Genomic DNA, 22,625 nt, shown 5'->3' on the forward strand with positions numbered 1-22,625 from the left:
TCATCATGTGGTACTTGCACAGGACATAGCTGCTGCTGCACCCAGACTGAGGCAGGTAAGAGACAGCAAGGTTTATCCTAATGGGCGAAAGGAACGACATAGTTTTGCACTGGCTGAGAATCAGGCCCAAATTCCACCTTGTAGTTCCTGAAAACTGAAACAATCAGCTCCTAAATGTGGCACCAGAACCAGAGGACAGCATCTTCAGCATTTTAATATTTTATTAAAACCTGCTTGAACTCTGGGTTTCCCATAAGGCAACATCATTACTAATGATATTTACGCTCCACACAAATATAATGTCGTTCCGTAAATGAGATACAGCTGGAAACACTGCAGTCACTCAGTCTTGATCGAAACGCATGAGAACAGAACAAAGGAGCTAACATGCATTCTGATCTTGAGGTCTGTAGATGCAGGTGGTGAAGACAGGAGATTATTTCTGAACCTGGAAGAAGGTTCCTCAAGTTTCCTCTCTCCAGATTTTTTAACCAGGCTAATTTGGGTATTTAGCCACATGCTCATGGCTTTTCTAGAGGCAGAAACCCAACCAGGGAGGTGACAAGCTGGACAGAATTTCCTAAGAGAAAGATTTTGCAGTCTGACAAATCTCATGGCCAAGCACAAGCCAGGACGAGAGCCTGCTCATTTGCTCCAACGGGCACTTGGCTCACCGACAGTATCATGAAGAAAGAGGGTGTCTGTTGATAATTTGACTAGATCGGCCTGCAAATCAGAGAGGACTTCCCTGTCCACCCTTGCCATGTATGCCTCTGACCATGCCTGCTGGATCTCTGTCTGCCTGGCAAGACTGTGTGATGCCCTCAGAGGTGGACACACCAGTCGGCCTTAACTACAGACGTCAGCAAGGATTCAAGAGGGACTACACAGTAAGAAAGTGCCTTCCTGATGGAGTTAAAGTCTCCCAGGTTTCTGACAATTTTATACAACTCTGAGACTGCACACCATGTCATAAAAAACATAACAGGAAGCTGACAGAGCCAGTGAGGTGCATACATACACTTCTATTTCACATGTATTAAAATATGAAGTCTTAAAATCAAACAGGAAGACCCAGTTTCAGTTCAGTTCTGCTCAGGACAAGTCCTTTTAAACTTCATTCAATCAATTTGCCAGGGCCCTTTCTGGTTCCTTTTACGGTATATATGAACCTCTCTTCATAACAGTCACCTTCTAGTGACTTTTTAATATTTATTTTCTGGCTGAAACCCAGAAATTTCTTAAATAACCCATTCTTCTGTGTGTACATAACACGATCGGTAGCAAAATCAGTGTATGAAGTGATTCTCAGGAACTAATAGTCAAAATACTGGGAGAGTATCAAGTGTAGTTTAGCCACGTATCTGGCATCTAAACCCCAAAGAAATTACGAGCATGTCCTTGGGAGGCAACACAGATTTTGGCAACTCTTACTGAGTTTTAAACATTTGAAAGTAATTGCTAAAGCACAAAGAAACTGGCATTGATGAAAATTCTCCCCAGGTTTGAGAGCAGTATCAGCCTCTGCTCAACAGCTATTGAAAAGTAAATGAGTCTCAGCCTAACGTACACTACATAGATGTCAGTGTCATTCCAAGCCACTAATACACACAAACACATCCGTGCATTGGCATTTACGTTACTCAACTGCGTATCTGTTTCTCTGAAGATGAAGAAATTTCATACCCAATTAACTTTCTTTAAAACTATACATAAACAGGAAGACAACTTATTTGAACGGGACAACTTTTTCTGATTAGTTTATAAGATATATTTTTTTATATGACAAATTTTCCTAGGCCTGGTGCGGGATTGAAATGATCTAATGACGCCGGCTCATCTCGCCTACTAGTTCCTGTCTCTATAGTGAAGCTGTTACGTCTTGGTACTTAGGCAAAAATACACCAATTTTGCCGTGGTCATTAACTCCAAGGTTTTCACTGAGCCACACGGACTTTAAGGTTGATCTTGAGTTGCTGCAGCTCCAAATTCCACTCTTCCTGGTACGAACCAGTATTTCATTTTATTTTAATTTAGGCTTATGAGAGTGGCTGGGATGGAATGGAGGAAACACAGAACTTATTCCTGGCTCTTACACTGGCCTCAGGTAAGTGGTGTGTGACCTCAGGTAAGCCATTTTGCCTCTCTGTGTATTCATTTCTCCAGCTGTAAAAATGAGAAAAAAAAAACCCTCAGCTTCTTTGTGTAAGCAGTTTGAAACTTTGGTATGAAAAAAACAGATATAGAACTAGAGTGGTGCTTACAACCCCTTCAAGATTAAGCAGAGATAAGATTTAGAGTGATGGATGAATTTGTGGCCGAGCCCTAAAGCAGGGGCTGAGGAATGAGATCAGTCACAAAATCTGTTTGGGATGATGCCCTGACCAGCTGGGAGTCATAAATGGCTTTTGGCATTGACTTCAAGAACATCAGGATTTCACCTTCTATGCCACAGTGCCTCATCTGTAAAACAGAAATAACAACTTCTATCTCCTGCCTTTTGATTCCCACCCCCACAGTATAGATTTTGTGTTCTTCAGGCACAGATTGTCTCTTATATAAAATGTTAAACGCCGCTGTGGTAGGTACCTGGAGGAATTACTGAAATGCAGTGAAATAATGGTATAGTGACAGCACTAGCAGTAAGAGCAAGAAGGGTGAGAGAGCAGGAGACAGAAGTTGTTTGCAAATCAGCGCTGAGCCCTGGGAAGGAGCAGTCATCTGTGGAGTGCATGCTGTGGACACAGCAATTTTGGTAATGTATTTGTCCGTACTGTATGGGCCAAAATCTGTTCTCTGCTGCCTGTGAGGAACTTCCTTTGCCTTCAGTGGGAACCGATCCCGCGCAGCTGAGACGGGATTTGTTTCGCTTTGTGTAATGTCTTGTGCATAAACAAAAGCGGGAGGAAGAGACCTCTTAGATAATCATCACAAAAATGATCTTGACATTTTTAACACTGATGCCAAGAATAAAACTGATAAAAACCTTAGAGCTGATCTCTTCCTCATTATTGGATTTCCGCCAGATTAAATTGGGAAATTTGGTTTGTTTGCTTGCGTGCAAGGGTGTCCCCTGCACAAGGTCGCTATTCAATGTACACAAGAAAGCGACGGCAGAGGCATTGCCGAGTTCTTTCCGGCTCACTAAGCCTTGCGCCTGCAAATCTGTTCGCTGTGCACTGGCTGCACTGGCTCTGTGTAGCGGCTGTGACAGCCCCATGGACAGATACTGGAATCAGAAACCAAAGACATGTGCTTGGCACCTTACCTTTAATGATAGCTTTGTGACCTTGGACAAACCAATTACTCTATAATGCAATGTCAAGATGTATAAAACAGTGGAAAACTACTCAGCCTTTGAACACCTGGAGATCTAGGACTGAAAAGCACTGTATGAAGGAGAGCAAGCACTGATTTTTACCTAACCATACTCCCAGTCCCTTCTTCCCAGCTGAGTATCATTTGCACATCTTCCCAGGGCTCCATCACGCTTTAGAGAAGACATCTGAAATGTGAGGATTAGGAACACGTGCACTGCTGCCCCTCCTTCTGGTTCACCTACTTCTGTGCAACCCCCCTGGATCAGCAACAAAACTGGTAGTCCTTGCGGGACAGGGCAACGGGAGGCAGCCACTACGGACTGCAAGTGCTTGCAAACATGACCCCACTAAAACAACTGAACTACTGCCAGGAATTAAAGGTAGTTAGCAGTCCCTTGCTTACTGCAAATATTTTGCAGTCAGTAAAGTACAGCCTATTTCACTCCTCCACCCTGGAAAAATCTTGCTGTTCCTGAAGCAAGGGCAATGGAATAGTTACCGACTGCTGCTTCTAAAGCTTCAAGACTCCCTTTGGAGATCCCCTTCCTCCAGCTTCCAAAGGATCATGACCAACAGTCTGAGAATTACTGAATAAAGCGGCCACTTAAGCTGACAACAGATGTCCAGTGCGTGCTCAAACACACCAACGCTCTTCTTGTCCTAACGAGTGAATCACAACAAGCAGCCACCTCATAAAGAGTTAAAATGAAGAGTTCTGCTAATACTTAAGCGTTACAAATCTTTTCAGTTGAAATAAATTATTCAAGAGATGTCGTCCCCCTATCAGCACCATCTGAGCTACATTTTTAATAGTTCTGTGCGCTAAGCGCTTTCTGTCATAATATCAGTGGTACCAAGCCTGCAAGACGAAGAAGGGGGAAATGCATGCATGTGATTATACATGAAAGACAAAGCTGCTTCCCCTTAATTGCTGTGAAACATGTGCTGCCCAAGGCAGAGCAGAGATCAGTGGTGTCAATTATGTTACAGAGGAGTAAAACAAACAGCAATGACGCACTGACTTCGGAATCACTATCAGAATCACTATCCGGACTGTAGATAATTCACCTACCACCTTCGATTGTTTTAGGTCTCATTTACTACGAATGAATCTGTCCAGTGACTCCCTTAAATTTTTCCAGTCATAAGCTGGAAATAAGGATCCACCCTCAAGATTGCATGGATATATAACTAAACAAGGAAGGGTCTCCTGCTCTATGACTCTAAGAATAATAATAAAAGAAGGAAGTACTTCTCTTGGCAGAAGTCGGCCCCAGGACGTTAAAACAACCACCTATCTGCTCGTTAATCCATGTATTCATTTGTTTGTCCAAATGACATACCACATGCAGAAAACAAACATAACCAAACACGTTTATAAGCAACTAGAGGGAAATGAATCTGAGCTTAACACGTAGAAGAAACTTGAGTCAGTTCAGGGTCTGCTATGTCCAAATTGCCCGTGAGGCTACAGTAAGGGCAAAGACTATAACGATACTCTGGGACAATAACAAAAGTCTTGCTCATGCTCATAAATACAGTCTACTTTGAGACATTTACACTACAAGGGGATGACACTGCTCCTTCCTCACGGCTCAAACCATGTTATGTGGTCAAACCTCTCTCCCCTCTCAATGGGGGTGGAGAACAAGAATAAAGGATCCCTGAAAGAGACAACCCCCAATCTTCCTTCTTGCTCTGCAGAGCCACTGCACATTTCAGTCATGTCCACTGCTCAAACCCTTCTCCCTCTGGTCCTCGGCTCTGTCCCAGAACATGGAGGAGAGAAGAGGTCGAGGTGTTCCACAGCGAAGCTGTTTAGGGCAAGATAACCCCTGTGAGAAGGCCTTCTTGTCTTAGCAGCCAAGGGAAACCGGCTGTTGTAAAGTCACCTTGGATTTCTGCTCCTCTTGCAGGAAAACTTTGTAGGATTTTGCCTACCGTGTTTTCTGTCTACAGCTTCATCTAGTTCATGGTTTAACTGAGTGAGGAGGAAACATAATGATGAGAAACTCGCAGGCTCTTTTGCAACCCGAAAGGAAGTCAAAGGATAGAAAAGGGATGGGGGCATGAGAGATCCTCAGCCTTGGTCAAATAGCTTCAGCGTCAGACTTAAGGCAAAGGGCACATGAAAACCCCAGTTCTGAGGAGTAAACAACACCGATGTCTTCCCTTGCCTCACAGACGGGAACAGCTGCCTGCATAAGGGTAGTGGCAGCCCAGTAGGTCTGGCAGCTCCCAGTAGGAGCTTTGCCAACTGATAGCTCTCCTCAGAAAGGCAAAAAAGTAAGAGAGACTAAAAAGTGAGAGACGGCTCAGGCCAATAGAGCAGCATATGGAAAATGGAAGGAAGTACCAAGATTTGGCAGGTTATGGAGAAAATACAGAATCTTGCTTCTCTCTAGGCAGCACTCTCAGAGGTACTGATGAGCATCAGGCATGAAAGAGGGCTCTGAATTGCTTGCTAACACACTGATCATTCACCCAAGTATCTTGAAAGAAACCTGCAAAGCAAAAAAATGCTGCGGTCAGTTAAGAGTGGGACTTGATGATTAAATGGTTAGCAAAGAAAACTCATACATGACCAGGCTGGAATGAAAAAAATTCAATTGCAAGTATGCTAAAGTATTGCCTGCAGAAGTCAAGTCCCCTAGGGAGCGGCAGATTGCATATTTGCCAACAGTGATTTCTGGGACTTAAGCATGTATCCAAAAGGGAACACAGTGACTCCACCAAACCGAGGGAGTGCAGTAAGCGCACCAAAGCCTGAATATACGATTGAACTAAAAGCTCAGAGGTAAGAATGCTGTCTACAAAATAGAAAAGAGAGTAGCAGTGCTCTGAGATAAAGCCCAAACTCCATCACTTTTGTCAAGACTTTTGATTTATGCCTCTTTCCTCACCCATAAAAACGGCTAACTCCACTCCTATGGTAGATGAGTTTAATCCACCACTGTTTCATATCTCATTTGCTGTTAATGTACCGTTTCCTAAATTTAGACGCAAAGAGGACTGGTTGGCCCTGTGGTCAGGGACAGCATACTTCGTAAAGGATGATCAGCATCCTGAAAAGATGCCTTCCAACAGCAATCAATCATCTGAACTGGAGCAGAGAGGATACAATTGTAGGCTGAAAGTCAAGCTATTGTGTGGATACACCTACAGGGGAACATTTGGTGAAATAAGGGTAATGAGGAAAACAGGAAGCCTGAGCCTGTTTACCCAAGGACAGCGATTATAATAGTGCCTATCTTTATAACATACAATGGGCATTCATACAAGATCGTCACGTGCCATGAGAAGGAACATCTGGACAAATATCTTTGTCTGGATACCTAGGAGGGTGAGGAATCTTCACCATGTAAAGTGTCACACCCCCTGGGAGGTGAGCAGTACCTGCGGCACATGAAAGGGAGCAGAGCGAGGGCAGACTGGTCAGTGAGAATGGGAGTGTGATGGGAGACCCAGCTGCTATTTTTGGCACGAGTGTTGCTGGAGGTATCTGGGAGGTCACTTCCCCTCTCTATGCCTCCTGCTCTCCCAGTGGAAAAACAGTTTGTAATCCGACATTCAAGAAATAAACATCCATCTTTTTCAGAAGTACTGAGTCAGTATTGAGACCTAACATGAAGAATTCTGTATAGGATTGGAATTTTACTAGGAATTATTATTACCATGATTATTCTTAATAAGAACTCATGAAAGACGCATGCTCATTAAACACCAACAGCAGGGGTTGTGCTCTTTTAAATTTTTATGAGTTTTGCCAAGGATAAAACTAGACATAAGCCACTGCAGTACTGATATGCTTGGGAAAAGTACATTTCTGACCTCACGTGAGAGAGAACTGGACGGAGAGGAACAGCAACTCTCAGGTGCATTCCTTGGAGGCAATCACCCCTCTGAGCGCAGCTGGGGCTGACGTCAGCACGTGCCAGGAGCGCTGCCGGACTTGCGCACGGCGCTGAGCTCTGCACCAGAGGGTGCTCAGAGTCCCTCCTGTGTCTGACACACACAGACACGTAGCAGACGGAGCACCTCGCGGCCCTGCAGCTCACACACCCAAGGGTGGGAACCACCAGTGTTGCGTGCCCATGTTCACCCTCCTGGGGAAGGCAGTCAGCGGGTGGGAAGGGCAGACAGCGATCAAGGATGGATGCTACCTGCCATCTGGGCGCTTCAAGAAACTGATCTCCCTGACAGGTACCCCAGGTGCTGGACATCACTTAATCCCTATTTTGGGCTTTAAGTGAAATTCAGGTGTTTGGAGTCTTGAGTCCAGTGTCAAATTTCTTCCTGTCATTTGAAAAACTTCTGGAATCCTCATAGGGTAGACACAAGGAGCAGTCACTAGTCCTGCTATTGTAAATGTCATTCTCTTACAACCCCTCCTAGCTATTCTGTGAAAAGGCTAAAATGTCAAAATTATAATTCTTACAAGAAGTCTAGCAATGCAAAAATAGCCCCCCTTTTCAGCAAAACAAACGTGATGCAAGATACCACTTTGAAGAATGGCTTGAGAAACAGATGATGTATTGCTTACAAACTCCTTGGTCCCCAAAATCTGGGCAAGGCTGCACAACAGAAAGTCATTCCTTTGCCTTTGTGAGTTAATGCACATCTACTTTAGTTGTACTACTTGCTTCCTGCAAGACTGAAAAGATAAACAAGTTCCAGGTAGTTCTAGACCTGTTCTACCTTAATCTGGGGAATGAAGAAAGAAGAAACCCAGTGCAGCAGCCCGAGTTTCAAAAATGCAATGACCTTATGAATATTTAAGGCAGGACTGACTCAGAGCAATTTGTTTTGTTTGGAAACACCCTGGCAGTGTCTGCATTAAGAATGCATGGCCTCTAACGTGGAACATGTGTTTGGTGAGAATAATCAAACACCTGAGCTGGGAAGTGAAGCCTGTTGATCCTCCTTCCCGCGCTCTGCAGCCTGGAAATTGCTTTCTAGTTTATTACTTTGAGGGCTAGAGCCCAATCAAACAGGTGGGCTGGAAGGTCAGGGGGTTTTATCCTGCCATCTGTCCCCAGAAAGCACATGTCAAAGAAAAAAGGATGGGTGGGAAAATTACTGACAGCAGTGGAAGCAGCAGAATTCTTAAACATCAGCAAAACTGGGAACAGATCCAAAATCTAGTTACTGCCAGACAAAAGCCACCTGTACAACTGTCTTCTAATCATGTAGTACAGGACATGGCAGGAGGCTGTGAGAAGCAACGAGACACTGGGAAATTCTGCCTTCAGTCAAAGCCTCCCGGAGGTGTCGTTATTTTTGTTTCCTTGCCTTTCCTTTTTTTAACCGCGTTTGGTTTGAGACTTGGGGCAGGCAGAGACAGGCGGCTGCTGCAGGAGCGTGGACGTGGCCCTGGGCACAGCCCTGTGCTCCTCTCCTCAAACCTGGTCCTGGTCCTCCTCAAAAAGGCCCTGGTGCTGCCAAGAGCAGGAGAGCAGCCGTGCTGCCCCCGCTCCCTCCTCTCCCCACCCCTGCCTCGCCTAGGTGGGACCCCGTGAAGCTGTCGGCACTCACTTTGCCTTGTCTTTGATTTAAAGCCCTAAATAATGCTGCATTTTGAAAAGCGTAGCATTCAGTCTCCAGTGATTCACTGTAAATTGATGAGGCGAAACCTCGAACACGTGACACCTGCGAGCATAAACGAAGAACCGCTCTTAGTGTACTTGCCATGCTTCGAATAAGCGTTAAAATCAGTCACTGCTAACCCACTGGACACAGCAAGGCTCTTGCGGGGTAGCCTTTTTTGATTATACAAGACAGCCTGATCTGCTTCAAATTTCCCACGTATTGGCTGCTCAAGTGGCTGAAGGGTGGTCATCCAGCAGATCACCAACCTCCCTGAGCAGAAACAGCTCCCTGGGTTCTGCCTGGGGACAAGTGGACCTGGATGCCTGCCTGGTAATACTGGTGGGGCAGGGGATAAGGTCATGGGCAGAGAGGCTTTTCCTACCATTGTGACCATTGCAGACAGTCCTCAGCTGCCGGCCGTTGGCCTGGAGTTGGCTGCTCTCTGTAGAAAGGATGGGGTGAGCGCTCCCTGCACCACTCAAGGAGAGCTGGCCCGGGCACGCTGCGCTTGTGCCACTGCCGGGTGAGCCTGGGTGTCCATCAGCTCCAATTTTATGCCATCACGGCAACTCAAGCTACTCACGTCCCATCGCACCACATCGCTTGCGCCTTGGAGCCCTGGTGTCTGAGCGCTCCCGCTTTCTTGTGCGTCTGTCCCACACGACAGCCCTCCACGGGAGCGACTGCTCTTATCTCCATTTTACAGAAGGGAAACTGAAGTACCGTGAAACAAGTGACATGGTCAAGGTCTGCAGCAAGGCCGTTCCCAGCCAGCAGTGCCCAGCCAGCAGCTCCCTTATGGCGGCTCCTTTGTGAGATGCTTTATTTAAGGTACCCCCAGCCTATCCGCTGACTTGTCAAGGGTTAAGATAACTGTGGAGTCTGATGCTTGTTTACTGTGTGCATCAGAGATGGATAGTTTGCTGTGAACATGTTGATCGGTATCTCCCAGCTGCCACTTTAATCAGGATTAAGTGAAGAGCTATTAATTTTGCTCGTTTCCAACAACATTCAGCCACTGTGTAAAAATGTTTCTTCTATCGCAAACAAATTAACCTTGATATCATCTATCCAGACATTTTAACAGGACTGAAAAAAAGAAAACCCGAAACCAAAACATGAACGATAAAGGCCAAGACTAATATCTGGCTTTAATTAAAAGTTAGCTTTTCCAGCGAGTGGCTCGCAGGCGAATGAAAGAGGCAGTTGCGGAAGCGGCCCAGGGCTGAGACCAGGTGGGAAGGCAGGCTACTCTCAGTCCCTGCCTCAGGCACTCACCGCTTCCGCCAAAGTTGCTTTTAGGGGCATGGAAAGCGCCGTGCGTTGGCTCGAAGCGCAAAGCCAGGTGCCGAGAGGAGGGTCTGATGTAAATCTGCAAAGCCACTTGCGCATTCCTCCAGCCTGGCAGCGAAACGCCGTCCATGCCGCGGAAACGTATGGCTGTGCGGGGAGCCGAGGGCAGGAACGACAGCTCTCTACCAGCTCGCCCCAACCTTCCAGCCTGGCATTTCCATAGTCCTCAGGGGCTCCAGAGGCCCAAGTCAGAACAGTAATGCCTGAGGGCTGAATCAGCTCCCAGGTCTGTGGCTATGTAGCTAGCAGCAGAAATATCACAATCTCAGCAAAGATCTTAATCCTCAGGCATTGTTTTACCGCTAATGAGACAAATCCTGCAACTCTTGAGCATCCACCACTCCCAGAAAATTTAAGGAAATATTTTAACATTCCTGCTCACACAGTTTTCAGCTTACCCACAAGCACTGAATATTTATAGCCATGCAAACTACTTTACTTCTGAAAGGCATCCACCTCTGGAGAGGGGGTGGCAGGCAGCCACACAGCACAGCATGCAGGTATGCGTGCAAACACACCGAAATAATTCAATTTGGACTACACTGGAGCTCTCTGGGATTAAACTTCCCGGGCTAGAAATGAAAGATGCTTGCAGACCCATGAACAAATGAGCACAGAGAGTGGAACGACAGCTCTGAAGAGCCAGATTCTGCCATTTTGTCCTCTTCGCCTAGAAAGCCTTTTATTCTCATCCGTGAGATGACTCATGGAGAAAGAGGATAATTCCTGGGAAGAAGGAAAGCAGGACACACAGAATCCTAGCTCAGAGCTTTGAAAAAGCCAAAGCCCTTTCTTTCGGCTATTCTGCCCATTGCAAAGGCCCCAGAAGTTCTCCGAAGAAAGGACGACAGACAGGGCTGGACATTCCTTCCAAGCTTCCTCTGAAATCACACTTGGCAGAGCAGCCTCCGTCTGTTGAAAGAGCATGGGAATGTGCGTGGCAAGAGCTGCTTTCAGGTTGGATCTATCTGGGTTTTTCTAAGCCATCTGGGCTCTTATTTAGTTCTCAGAATAAGCCCCTGTAAAATCCAAATAAAAAGTCAGTGTCTAACCAGAGAGTCCCGTTCAGAATTGATTGCAGAAGAGCAGCTGAGGAACACGCTTGTTAGCACGCTGCTCCTCGGTGGGTAAATGGCGGAGGGAAAGACCTTGGCAGCCCCCGGCCGGGCGCACCAGTCAGGGTGCAGGGTTCAGCGGGTGCCGGGCAGCAGGCTGGCCCAGGCTCTGCGGCGCCAGTGGACGGGGACGCCCATGTGGCTCCCCTGTCTTCCTCCCCAAGGCGGTCAGCAGAGGGAAACCTGTTCGACCCTTTTGTGCTCCTCAGACCCCCCAACTCCATTGCCTCATCTATGCTGGAAAATTTCTGCTACTATTCCCATCTGTTGGAAAAGGAACGAGAGACCTAATTCAGGCAGAGCTCAGGCAGCTAATGAGTTTTCCAGTGCCGGGTTATACAACCCCTCTTTTAGCTGTCAGAGCAACACAGTGTCTGAAACGCCCGTGCCCCCCTCCACTGCCCGAACCCAAAATCCCATCCTGATTAAGTTTCCCACCACTCTGCCCACTGCAGCTGGAAACCCTGGCAGGGACTAGCAACAGGGAGCAGTTTTACACCAAATGATCCCAGTGTAAATACCATCTGCTGAAAAGCACTGATCCTTTATACAGCTCCAAAGCCTTGGGAGAAGGAGCGTCTGCCTGGTCACCTCTCTCTGTCCATGCGGACCCAGAAAGGCCCTTGCAGAGGGCAAGAAAATGCACCATCGTTTGCCAAGTGGTGTGAAACTAGAGAGTATTTTGAGCTCTTGGTTAGGCTACTTAAGTCGCTCTTTTCCTTACAAAGCCATGAGCCTAGAGAGGGAAGCATGTCATGCTCTGTGACAGCGTGTCTTCGAGGAGGAAACAAACAAGGAAACCTCAACGGTCTTTGAGCGCCAAACTCTGCTTCCTTCCACTGCAGTCTGCACAAACCATCCATTAATTGCAAAGTGACATCCGGCTCTGATTAATAGATTGCGGGGCACTGGGCCTCCACCCTCCCAACTTATGTCAGGAACTATGTTGATACAAACTCAGCTGAAGAGCTGCTGTTCAAATCAGGCCAAATTAAGCCATAATGAGGCCAGAAGAGTGGTGATTCGAGGGGGGCTGACATGTAGCAGAGTAGGTTCAAATAGCATTGAAAGCTGTGGCTCTCTGCACAAACACACAGAGGAGGGAGAAAACACTTACGTGCCAGGTAAGATTGTGGATAAAATTCTGCTCTCCTGACACTGGATATAATCCAGGTGACAGGAGTTGCCCAACGCTGCCTCCTGGGATCGGCGGAGGAATGTTAAAATAATACTTTGCGCTCTTTCTTTAGAGATCTTACGAGAGTTTTACAAACATTAGGGAACTAACTCTCTTGGCGCTCCGCTGGTATAATGTAAACTGTGTGGGATACTCACTTAGGCATGTTTAAAAATCCCAACAACTCTTTCTTTTACTGAAGGGGAAACTGAGGCCCTGAGGGAGTTAAGCCAACGTTTCCTAATTTGAATGCCTGATGTTGGGCAACTCATCTGCATGAAGAAATCATTTATAATTTTTAATTTTTTAAAAACTGATTAAAGTATTACAAGTTTGATCCCCTTCCAGACGGCTTGGTTGGCTGCATTATGTTTCAACATTTGGATTTTTCCCACAAAAAAACAACACAAGTATATTGTAGAAATTAGACCACAACACAAGTATATTGTAGAAATTAGACCATACGCCTACATGTGCTTACACACACATATCTTTGAGAACGACAACACCAAGTAAGTATTTCCCAGAGAAACAAAAATTCCCTTTGAATCATTAAAGCTGTTATATAAAATATATACTTACTACTGCATAATTAAAAAAGCTTCTGCAACTTTAATGCATATTGCCCTTGATCATGTGGAAGCAAGAAAGAACAAAATCATTAGGAGCTAAATTATTCTAGTAGCCTATTATCATAGTGTAATCTTATTAAAGAAAATTCATGCTGGTATAGCCTCTTATCTTCTCCACTTACAGATGAGCCATGTGGTGCATTTCTGAGCGCGCAGAGATAATAAAATTACAGTGAATTATGCAGTCCACATATGGGAAAAGGAGCATAATTTTGTCCCTTTGAGGAGGGAGCGCCCATTTTTCTTAGGTAGGCAAAAGCAGCATTACTCAGTTACTAAGTATGAAAGGACTATTCATTAGTATTCACGGACAAACAATTTGGGGAAAGACCTAGGGGCTCCCCCCGCAGAAGGCGCAGCCAGGCTCAACGCTTTCAGACAGCTCGCGGCGCGCGGATCTCTGTGCTCGCCCACGCACCGACGCGGGGAGCGCTGCACCGCCGGCCGCGGTAACCCCACGGCCAGGTGGCTCCTGGGCCACGGCAGACACAGCAAACGCCAGCGCCGCTGCGGCAACGCGCGAGGAGCTGCGTATTATTGTTCCCCCCAGGGATCTCATGCCCAGGTCCCCAGCAACCGCAGCCAGCAGGCTGACGAAACCCTGTAGCGCACCACACAGAGAGTTCCCTCTCCGCAGACTTCTCCGCGGCTGACTCCACTTGGTTGACAACGCAAATTGAATTCAGAAGCGTTGTGAACTTACACTAATCGACAGGAAGGGTGATAGCTACTACCCATCTTTCACGTGGCTCACCGACTAGCTGGGTTGTCTCTGGGAGCCTCGACGGAGTGCTATGCTGGGATGCCACAGCAAAATGGGGCATGGAAATCCCACCCGAGACGAGGAGATGACCAGGGGAAAGCAAGCCAACAGAGTTCAGGCAAAACAGAAGGCTGGAGAGAAGCGTAAACAGATGGGGAGAAGCGAGTGGAGCCTGCCAGGTCCGTTCCTAGAGACCTGCCTTGCGCTGACAAACCACTGCACAAACCCGGCCAGATCTGATCCAGCCCTCAGGGGCCACACAAGCCTGCCACGATGCTCTCCCAGCCCCGGCCGACTCAGCCAGTAGTTCTGGCAGAGGATGGGCCACGGTGCAAAATGCTCTGCGTTTTGGTGTCCTCGCTGCAAAATGGGCATGGCAGCGTTTCCTTCCCCTCCAGCACAGACGCGGGCAAGGTCACGTATGACCACAGGGCACGGCTCAACAGTGAGGGAAAACCGGCAGTGCCCACGGCTACGTCACTGCCCCCACACACGAGTGGTCTTAAATGAACAGGACTTCCTCAGATAACGCTGGTGTTTTTGAGCAAAGCACGTGTTACTGTGATGGATATTATTCTTCTAGCACTTATTTCAGTGCTAGTCGTTCACAGACCCACCATCATATCTTTCCTTTTTCTGGCTGCTGTCCTCTCTAACCTTAAAAATGGAGTTTAAGTGGTCCTGAGTTAGGAACACATGATACAGTGCTTGCAAGCTGGTTTATAAGTGAGTAGCATAAGAAAGCACGGCCTGTCTTATCCCATTACCTGCTGTGAAGGACAGGCATGCAATTAAAAGTTTTCTGTAATTGTTATTTACAGTGGACTTACTTAGCTAACATCCGATTGCTCTTTTGATTGTATCAGATTCATAAGTGTAATGAACTTAACTGAAGTATGGATTACAATTTTGTTCTAATTAAAAAACATGTAACACATTAGCCATCAGAAAGACATTCAATGGCTGTTTGGGGTCAAATTGTTAAAAATATGAATGTGTTGTCTAAAGCCGCCAGCATTTAATTAGCTTCTTCATCCAAGCTGAATTCATGTTATTGTAAATGATGCATCCAGGTAAGACTTTCTCATGCTTTCAAAAAAACAGCTGCAACATAGATTCAGACTGTGACTTTCGTGCTACCCCTCCTCTGCCCTTCATTTATAAATACTGACTTCCTCGGCTTCCTCAAATCCAGCAGCTTAAGGAAGAGATGAGGAAAGCTCGTATTTCTGAATCGCTTGGGGAAAACGCATTTTGCATAGCACTGCAATAAGGGCAGTACTGTTTGCTACCCTGCTCTTGGGCACAAAGTGTACGGTGGGAAGGTCATCACTACCCTGCAAAGCATGCACTGCTGCCACCAGCCACGGCTAAGAGGTGTTCAGCATTGTACAAAAATAGTGGCTAAGTAAAGCTCCGGTCAGAAAATTAAAGCAGTTCTCGAGAGGCCACAGGGTTGAAAGAGCAGGAGTACTGGAGGTGAGGGCTGAGGCGCATTAGCGGAGTGGCCACGTTTGTACTTCTCGTCCGTGCCGTGCTCGCAGCTCTGGCTACTGCTCTCGCTTTGCAGCACTAGGAGGAACTGACCTAGTTTAATCAAACTTTTTGAAGCCAAATGAAGAGGGGATTGGAAACAGGACGTTCTCCCTGGAAAGCTCTGGACTTAATTTCTTCCACTCCTTTGGCAGCACCTGTTTCTGCACTTCTTTAAGACAAAGCACGAGGCCTGTTCCTTTTTTCTGGACGCTGCCTGAGGCAGGAAAGAGCTGTCTGTTAGAGGTGATGCCTCCACCCAGTTCCTACCAGAAGCTACACATTTGCAAAGCCAAAAAGTCACTGCTTCTGAGGCCTGAGGCCTCTTCAATCACCAAAAGAACTATTTCAAAGTAACTCCCATCCCTTTTCTCCCAACTGTGACCTTTGCCTGCCCTTGCTGCTCTCAGTGATCCTTCTCTCAGGTGCCCTCTGTCTCTAAAGCACCTCGAGGTGCTCAGAAGGACGTTCCCAGAGTAGAGGGGAGAGTGTAAACTTGCCTCAAAAAGGGGCAGTCAGTCATGCGTCAGGCTCCAAAAGCAGGGAACGCAGTTGAGCACTTAGAGCATCCTGGCTCTGATGGCTGCCATGTTATTTATTTAAATTCGGCACGAGGGTCTGCTTTTTGAGAAGTCACTCAGCTGGCTTCATTGTTCCAGATGCCCCCAGAGAAGTCCCATCAGATACATTTCCAAACATGCAAGTACTTTAACAAAAACGCATCATGCCTGACCACAGCTGGTGTGAGGAAGCAGCTCGCTAATCTAGCTTCCCCTGGAAAGTTAACTGGAGCTGCAAAGAAAATTTAGATGCGTGCAGCTCCCTTCCAGTCTTCTTACAAACCAACGGTGCTGCTGACGGTGAGAAATAGCGTAGACACTCTGTAATAGCAACAACCACTCACAGGCCGAGTTGTTGAGGAAAACGTGTGAGTTCAGGAAGAACTTGGGGTTATGATTCAAGGTGTCACAAACTAGCATATGAGATGACACTTGAGACCAGTGTGAACTAAAGGCGTCATGTCATCAAAATATCTGGTTCTGGTCACGCTTGAAACAAACCAAGCTAATGAATGTGCACAGAAAGCAACATCGGCTGCATGTGAACCTGTCCCTGGGACGCTGCTGTTGGATTCCAGCTAATCCATGACACCCAGCCATCAGCTGTGCTCACATATTACCCCTCCCTCCTGCCATGCTCTTCCAAGCAAGTTTTAGCTTCTAACGTCTAAGCAGCTCCAATAACTGCATCTGGAGTCTTCAGCACGGCTGCTCTGCACGGCCCTGACTGCCTCCATCACACGCTCAGCATCGCCTCGTCCTGGGCTACAGATCCTCTCCAGTAGAGATGGCACCCGAGAAACATGCTTCGTATGATGATGTTACGTGCTCAGTACAGCGATGCAGCTGCATAGCAATACATCGCTTTCTAACACACGCGAGAGATGCGTGACTTGTTGCAACAAGTCTGATCTCAGCAACGCTTCGCTCTTGGTACCAAAGCACCTACAACCAAACACCCACAACCATAACCACACCATCTTCCTTTGGGATGTGATACAGCGGCTTATTACTATTTACCTCTTAGAAAAGACACTCTGGTCACCTCTTTCCACCCAACTCACTGCCTGAATACAAAGCCTAGGCTCAACAGAGCCCTTCCCAACCCACCCTGCTATTATTGCCCTATTGCTGCCTACGTCCCTGCTACGTCAGCGCCATGACAGCATAAACACAGCAGCTGGTTTTTTAGCCCCAGGACAACCTCACCTCAGGCAGCCTTAACAGGCTGTCTTTAGCAAAATCAGTCTCATTAGAGAGCTCTCCTTGAGAACTGGCCGTTTCAACCCATTTAGTTACTGGTCTTTTTTATCTAGCATATCGAGTCCTGGATTGTGCACACCTGGCTGTGCCCTATGTTAATATGGAGGGGGGGAATTTACTCTAGAATTTAGAAGTTGATTTAAAAATCCTGCTTGCCTGACTTACAAGTCAATGGTACGACTTTGATGAGCAAGGCAGGGAGGGTTTGAGCCCGTTGAGAACTACATCGCAGAAGTGAGATACTCAGCCGACACGGAGCAGAGCAGGAGGCAGCAACAGGGGCAATACTGCAGGGAGTAAAGCTAGCTGCGTTCCTAGCAGGCTGCCAAGAGCTGGAGGGACAGAACATCCCAGAAGGTGAACATGTTAGCGCAAGGTAGCACGCCTCAAGCGGGCAGCCCCAGAAAGGAGAGATCCTCCAGCCAGAAGTAGCTACGCTCAGACAACTATCCACCCTGCAAACTTGTCATGATAGAAAGACCAGGTTAAAATGAAGATGATTCAATCAAATGCAAGGACACAGACAGCTTCATGCCCGTGATGATGGGATTTCAGTACAACAATGGTCAGAAATAGAAGTGTCCGGCATCTGTTAGGCAGAAGACAGAAAAAGCTAGCTGCTTCATCAGACAAGCACAGTCCTGCCATACCCCAGGCAGAGGTCCCCTTTAAACTAGCGCGTACGCTTGCGAACGCAGCTACCGGGAGCAGCGAGCGAGAGGCACGGCGAACACAGGTGGGAAGAGCGCAGAGGACAGGGGATATACGTTGAGGGCACAGGCTGGGAAAAGCAGCTTTGGATGCGTCGCAAAGCAGAGCGGGAGGAAGGCTACGAACGCGAGTACAAAATACTGGCTCCTCTGCCTGCTATCTGAAAAAACAAACGCACTAAAGACTTTAAGCTAGAGAAAGCTGCCAGGAGTTTTTTCTCAGCATCCAGCGCTACTAACGCTGAAGTCAGCCAAATGCCCAGCAAGGCAGCCACAAATCCAGATGCTACACTCAGAGACGATCCTTAGGTACGTGTGCGCTCTGCACCCACACAACGTGAGCCCTGAGCGCGGCTCCGGCATTGGCCGTGCTCGGGGGGAGCCCAAGCAAGCAGAACCACACGCAGACACCGAGAAAAGAAACGTCGGCTTAACAGCGGAGCTATGTTCTGCACCTTCCCTGCCCAGGTTCATTCACTTCTGAGATACGAAAAGAGAAGCTGCAAACACATGCGAGGTGCTATTTATATATACAAATAATGCCAAATAACTCTGGCGAGAACTAGGAAATTTAGCAGACACACTGTCACAGGAGCAAGCTACAGCAAAACAATCTGAACAGAAGAGATATGATTTATTGAGAAAATGTAAGCTATATATTCCTTTAAAATCCACAGATTTTGCTCCTGAGGGTTCTGTGCAATAAATCCCATTAGCAGCAGGATTTACATGTTGAGATGAGGAGAGGTAAAGCAGGGTTAAGAAAAAGATAACACAGATGCTACTTCACCAGCCCCAGCTAATTTTCATGCAATTCTGGTTTTAGATAAAGAGCCTTCCATCAGTTTTCGTACGAGAACAGTGACGCGAGGTCTTCAAAAGGGCTCTAATACACTGCTCTTGCGCCTAAAGCCGCCTGCTTTATAAACGTGCATCCCGGGGAAGCACAGCGGGGCGCGGAGGTGGGTGCTCAACCGTTCCGCTGCCAGGCTCATCTATTCCCCAAGACCGCTCTCAGCTACAGCCTTGGGGCAGACGATAGGACAAAATGATTGAGAGCAAAGTCCTTACTTGCTAATTGCATTTGGTACTTTCAGTGGATAATGCTGAGGACGAACCAGGAGCAGACAAATTTATTTTGTATTACGGCGATTGCAGGGAGTTACACCGAACCCCACGCAGATTCAGCAAATCTTTCCTTTTTCAGTAAGATACTTGAACTTGTCCTTATCTTAAGGGACAAGATTAAAGCGTCGTTAAAGCTAAGCACATGCTGAAGTGCTTCAGTGAAAACAGATGAGCTGAAAAATATCTTGAAGTGTTAAACAGAACTGGAGTGACTAATCATGGATGGCTGTTTTCACAGCCTCATAAACTAGATATTAAAAAAGAAAAAGAAAACAAAAGGAAATCCACTTCAGCTGAGATAAACTGGACACCTGTACGCAACAAAAAAAGCAGCTATAGCCACCTCAAAAGGTAAAATGAGCTCCTCTTTCCCAAGAGTGTCAAGTATGATCATTTGTAAAGCAGCAATGTGAGCTGGTGTTTCTTTTACTAAAATGATGAAGTTAAATGCTATTTTTAAAAAGTTTATACAAGGTTAAGTGAGCAGGATAATCCCAGCCCCTTGCAACAAACCTCCGACATTTTACAATGCATGCAAGAGCTGAGATACAATCTCTCTGGAGCACAGCTGTGATGTAACTTTGTCCTTGTCGTCGGGACAGCGAGAGCAGGACTCGAGGCACCCTGTCATGAACTGCACGGCTCACATCACCGAATCGCCGCTTGCCCACAGCGGGATTTCGCTGCCACTATCATACAACTTCACGTAAATCTCTGCAAAATTGGAAATGCAAACCAAGTGGCTAGAATTTGGTTGGAAAGCAGCATCCTGCCAGGGCTCTGGGGGCACAAACAGCCCTTGACCACTCTCCGTGGAGGCCTCCCCACCCTGCCCAGGCACTGGCTCCGGCCCCATCTCAGTGCAGCCCGGATCCATCAGTCCCCACCCCGCGATGCCGCAGCCCCGCCGTGGCCCTACCCCGGTCCAGGTGCCCTGAGCAGCTGGCCCACGCAGCGCCCTAACACAACCTGCTGCCCTTATCTCACTGTTTTATCTTATTTCCTCTCTGCGCTGCAGCACGTCACGGCTCCCATCACGCCAGGTAGCGTGCTGCACTCGCTGAAACAAGCAGGTGAATTTTGCCGACTTCCCTGAAGCCCAGGGCCAAAGCCACGCAGACGGGGGCCCACGCAGGCTGCAGGACAGCGGCTGAATCCTCCTGTGATCCATATGAAAGACTCTCTTGCTGTCCTCACACAGCCTCAGCAGAAAAACAAGCTCTTCTGGCCTTTGTGTTCCTATGCATATGAACAATGTGGAAACCAGGCAAGGACAACTCAAAATGGAGCTGCTGCTGGATGGCTTCCCTGTGGCTTTTGCAGAGAATGGGCTCATTTTAGCATTTCCCATTAGAGAGAACTTGTCCTTTGTCTGGGACAGGCTTCCACTCCAGCGATGAAGAGCCTTCCCCTCTCCCCTGCCTCCAGCTGTCCCCCAGCTCTCGGAAAACCAGAATGTAAGATTTTGTTGCATGACTATAAATGGTGAATTGCATAGGCCAGGAAAGATTATTTATTTATTCATTCATTCCTCAGTGCATGCAAAGCCAAATTTTGCCTGTCTTCTGGGGCTGCTTATGAGAAAGAGCTAAGGCAGCAGACTCTGGCCACTGGGACAAGACCTCCAGGTATTGTAGCGTATCATTTTATCATGAAAATAAGCCTTTCTGAAGCTACAAATGAGAAGTATGTCTGTGACTAAGGATTTACCATTGGGTTGCAGCGTTCTGAAAAAATGCTTACCCATCCCTTCTAAAACAAAATACTAAGCCCAGCAGATTCCAGAGCTTAAGTGCTTGCCAAATTTTAAACATCATGTTATAAAGTGTCATATGGAGAAGACCCTCTTATCTCCATTTCAAGCACTTTTCTCAGTTTTCCAGTTCTTGGAACCAAGGATAACCCGTGAATGGTGCCAAGCTCACTTATCCATTCTTGGGAAGCATTAGGTTTTCCGACTTTATTCCTCTACCACTCTTTCTTCCCTAATGCCTATTCCTCAAGCTCTGCCCAGCTCATTCCCTGGGAATAGGATTTAGGGCAAATCTGACCATTAAAGTAAGTAGCACCTTTCCTCATTTTTCCTCTGGGAAGAAAATGCTCCCCCTTGACACAGCAGAACTGTGTGACGCTGGGCAACACTGGCTCATCACAGTACCTTTTCACCTGGACAAGATGGGTCAAATTTAGCCCTTGTGGAAGGCGTTTGCTTGCTAGCGTCAATGGATTTGCACCCACTTACATCCTGGGCTAAGTGTGTGCTTTAAACACCATATGCATTTAAAAAAATAAATTCACAATTATTCCCTCCCTCACCCCTCCTCAGCCTGGCTACTAAAGAGGAGCATTACTGAACTGCTCTTCCTGGAGTACGTCTTTTCGCAGCCCTGCTTTCCATCAGAGTGCAGAACTAGCTAGCAGAAGCACAGGCTGCAGCTAATACTAGAATTACTCCCAGATGGTCTTGCCCCTGGTGGGCACCAGCCTGGTGGCCTCCTTACACCAGCAAAGGTCCCCAAAGACATCAGCATCCAGGAAAAGTCCCACCAGCGCAAAGATCATTTCTACCAGTGCAATCTGACCACTCCACAAGAGGATCCTCTTGCCTAGGATGAGCTATCTGTTTGCCATCCTTATATCCTAAGGAGGATTTAATCCTGTTTTCAAATCTAAACCCTTAAACAAATGCATTATCTCTACCCAGATGTTTTTTCTGAGCTCCAGTAAAGCTCTGTGTCAATTCTGTCTCTGTTAGACAAGATTATTTCATTAGCCTTACTATGAGCACAGATCCTAGCAGAACTGCCTGAGAGAGGACAAGCCCTCTGTTCTCTAGCATGACTGCACGTTGGGCCGGAAATCTGTCCCAGGAAACACACCAAAAAAATCTACATTTTGAGCTTCTCCTGAACAACATGACAGTGCTCTCCAAGTGCTGAATGGTGCAGGAGGTCCCAGGAGCTGCTTGTGGAAGTGCCGCAGATTAGCTCTCTCGCTTGCACAACCACTCGACCCTCTCGAGGATATACGTGGCTCCACCTTCTGATTGTCCTTCCTTGAGGGCCTCGTTATCTCCACGGGGCAAGAAACTGTAGTAGCACTTATGACTATGAAATCTCCTACTCTCAACCACTAGACTGATCAAAATGAAAAGGGAACACAGTCCATGGAGGGATTTTTTTCTCAAAGCAAAAGTTTCCAGGAACTTTGCAAGCTAAGGAGTTACTCTAGTCCCTTCTCTTGTTTGGTTCCGGTTTGAGTTCAGCCCCTAACCGAATTGTCCAGTTTGGCCAGAAACAGCCAAGAACGGGTTTGGCTCCAGACCCACCAATGCTGGAATAGGTCATGTCACCGGTGCGAGTCACAGGGCAAGGCCTTTGGGGTGAAGAGGCCTTTGCTGCCGAGTCTGGCTCCGGCAGCCCTGGCGTTCTCCGCACAGCGCTGTGCCTTCTTCTCCCCGGGGCACAGAAACCTCCTGTCCT

The 22,625-nt window shown here is 47.2% G+C and overlaps 1 protein-coding gene across 5 annotated transcripts in view; it reads right to left on the reverse strand.

The window, feature by feature from the left end:
* Positions 1 to 22,625, reverse strand: part of LHPP (phospholysine phosphohistidine inorganic pyrophosphate phosphatase) — a 115,752-nt gene that overhangs the window by 32,282 nt on the left and 60,845 nt on the right. Inside the window, exon 7 of one of the 5 annotated variants that reach the window (XM_068951486.1) lies at positions 202 to 2,166. The exons of 3 other annotated variants lie outside the window; for them this stretch is intronic. In XM_068951486.1, coding sequence (XP_068807587.1) covers positions 2,040 to 2,166 — 127 coding nt within the window. In that variant the 3' untranslated portion in view covers positions 202 to 2,039. Of the gene's footprint in view, positions 1 to 201; positions 2,167 to 5,681; positions 5,825 to 22,625 lie in introns of those variants that run through there. One more of the 5 variants, XM_068951488.1, reaches the window with a different exon arrangement.

Source organism: Struthio camelus, chromosome 7 (assembly GCF_040807025.1).
Source record: "Struthio camelus isolate bStrCam1 chromosome 7, bStrCam1.hap1, whole genome shotgun sequence".
Classification (NCBI taxonomy): domain Eukaryota; kingdom Metazoa; phylum Chordata; class Aves; order Struthioniformes; family Struthionidae; genus Struthio; species Struthio camelus.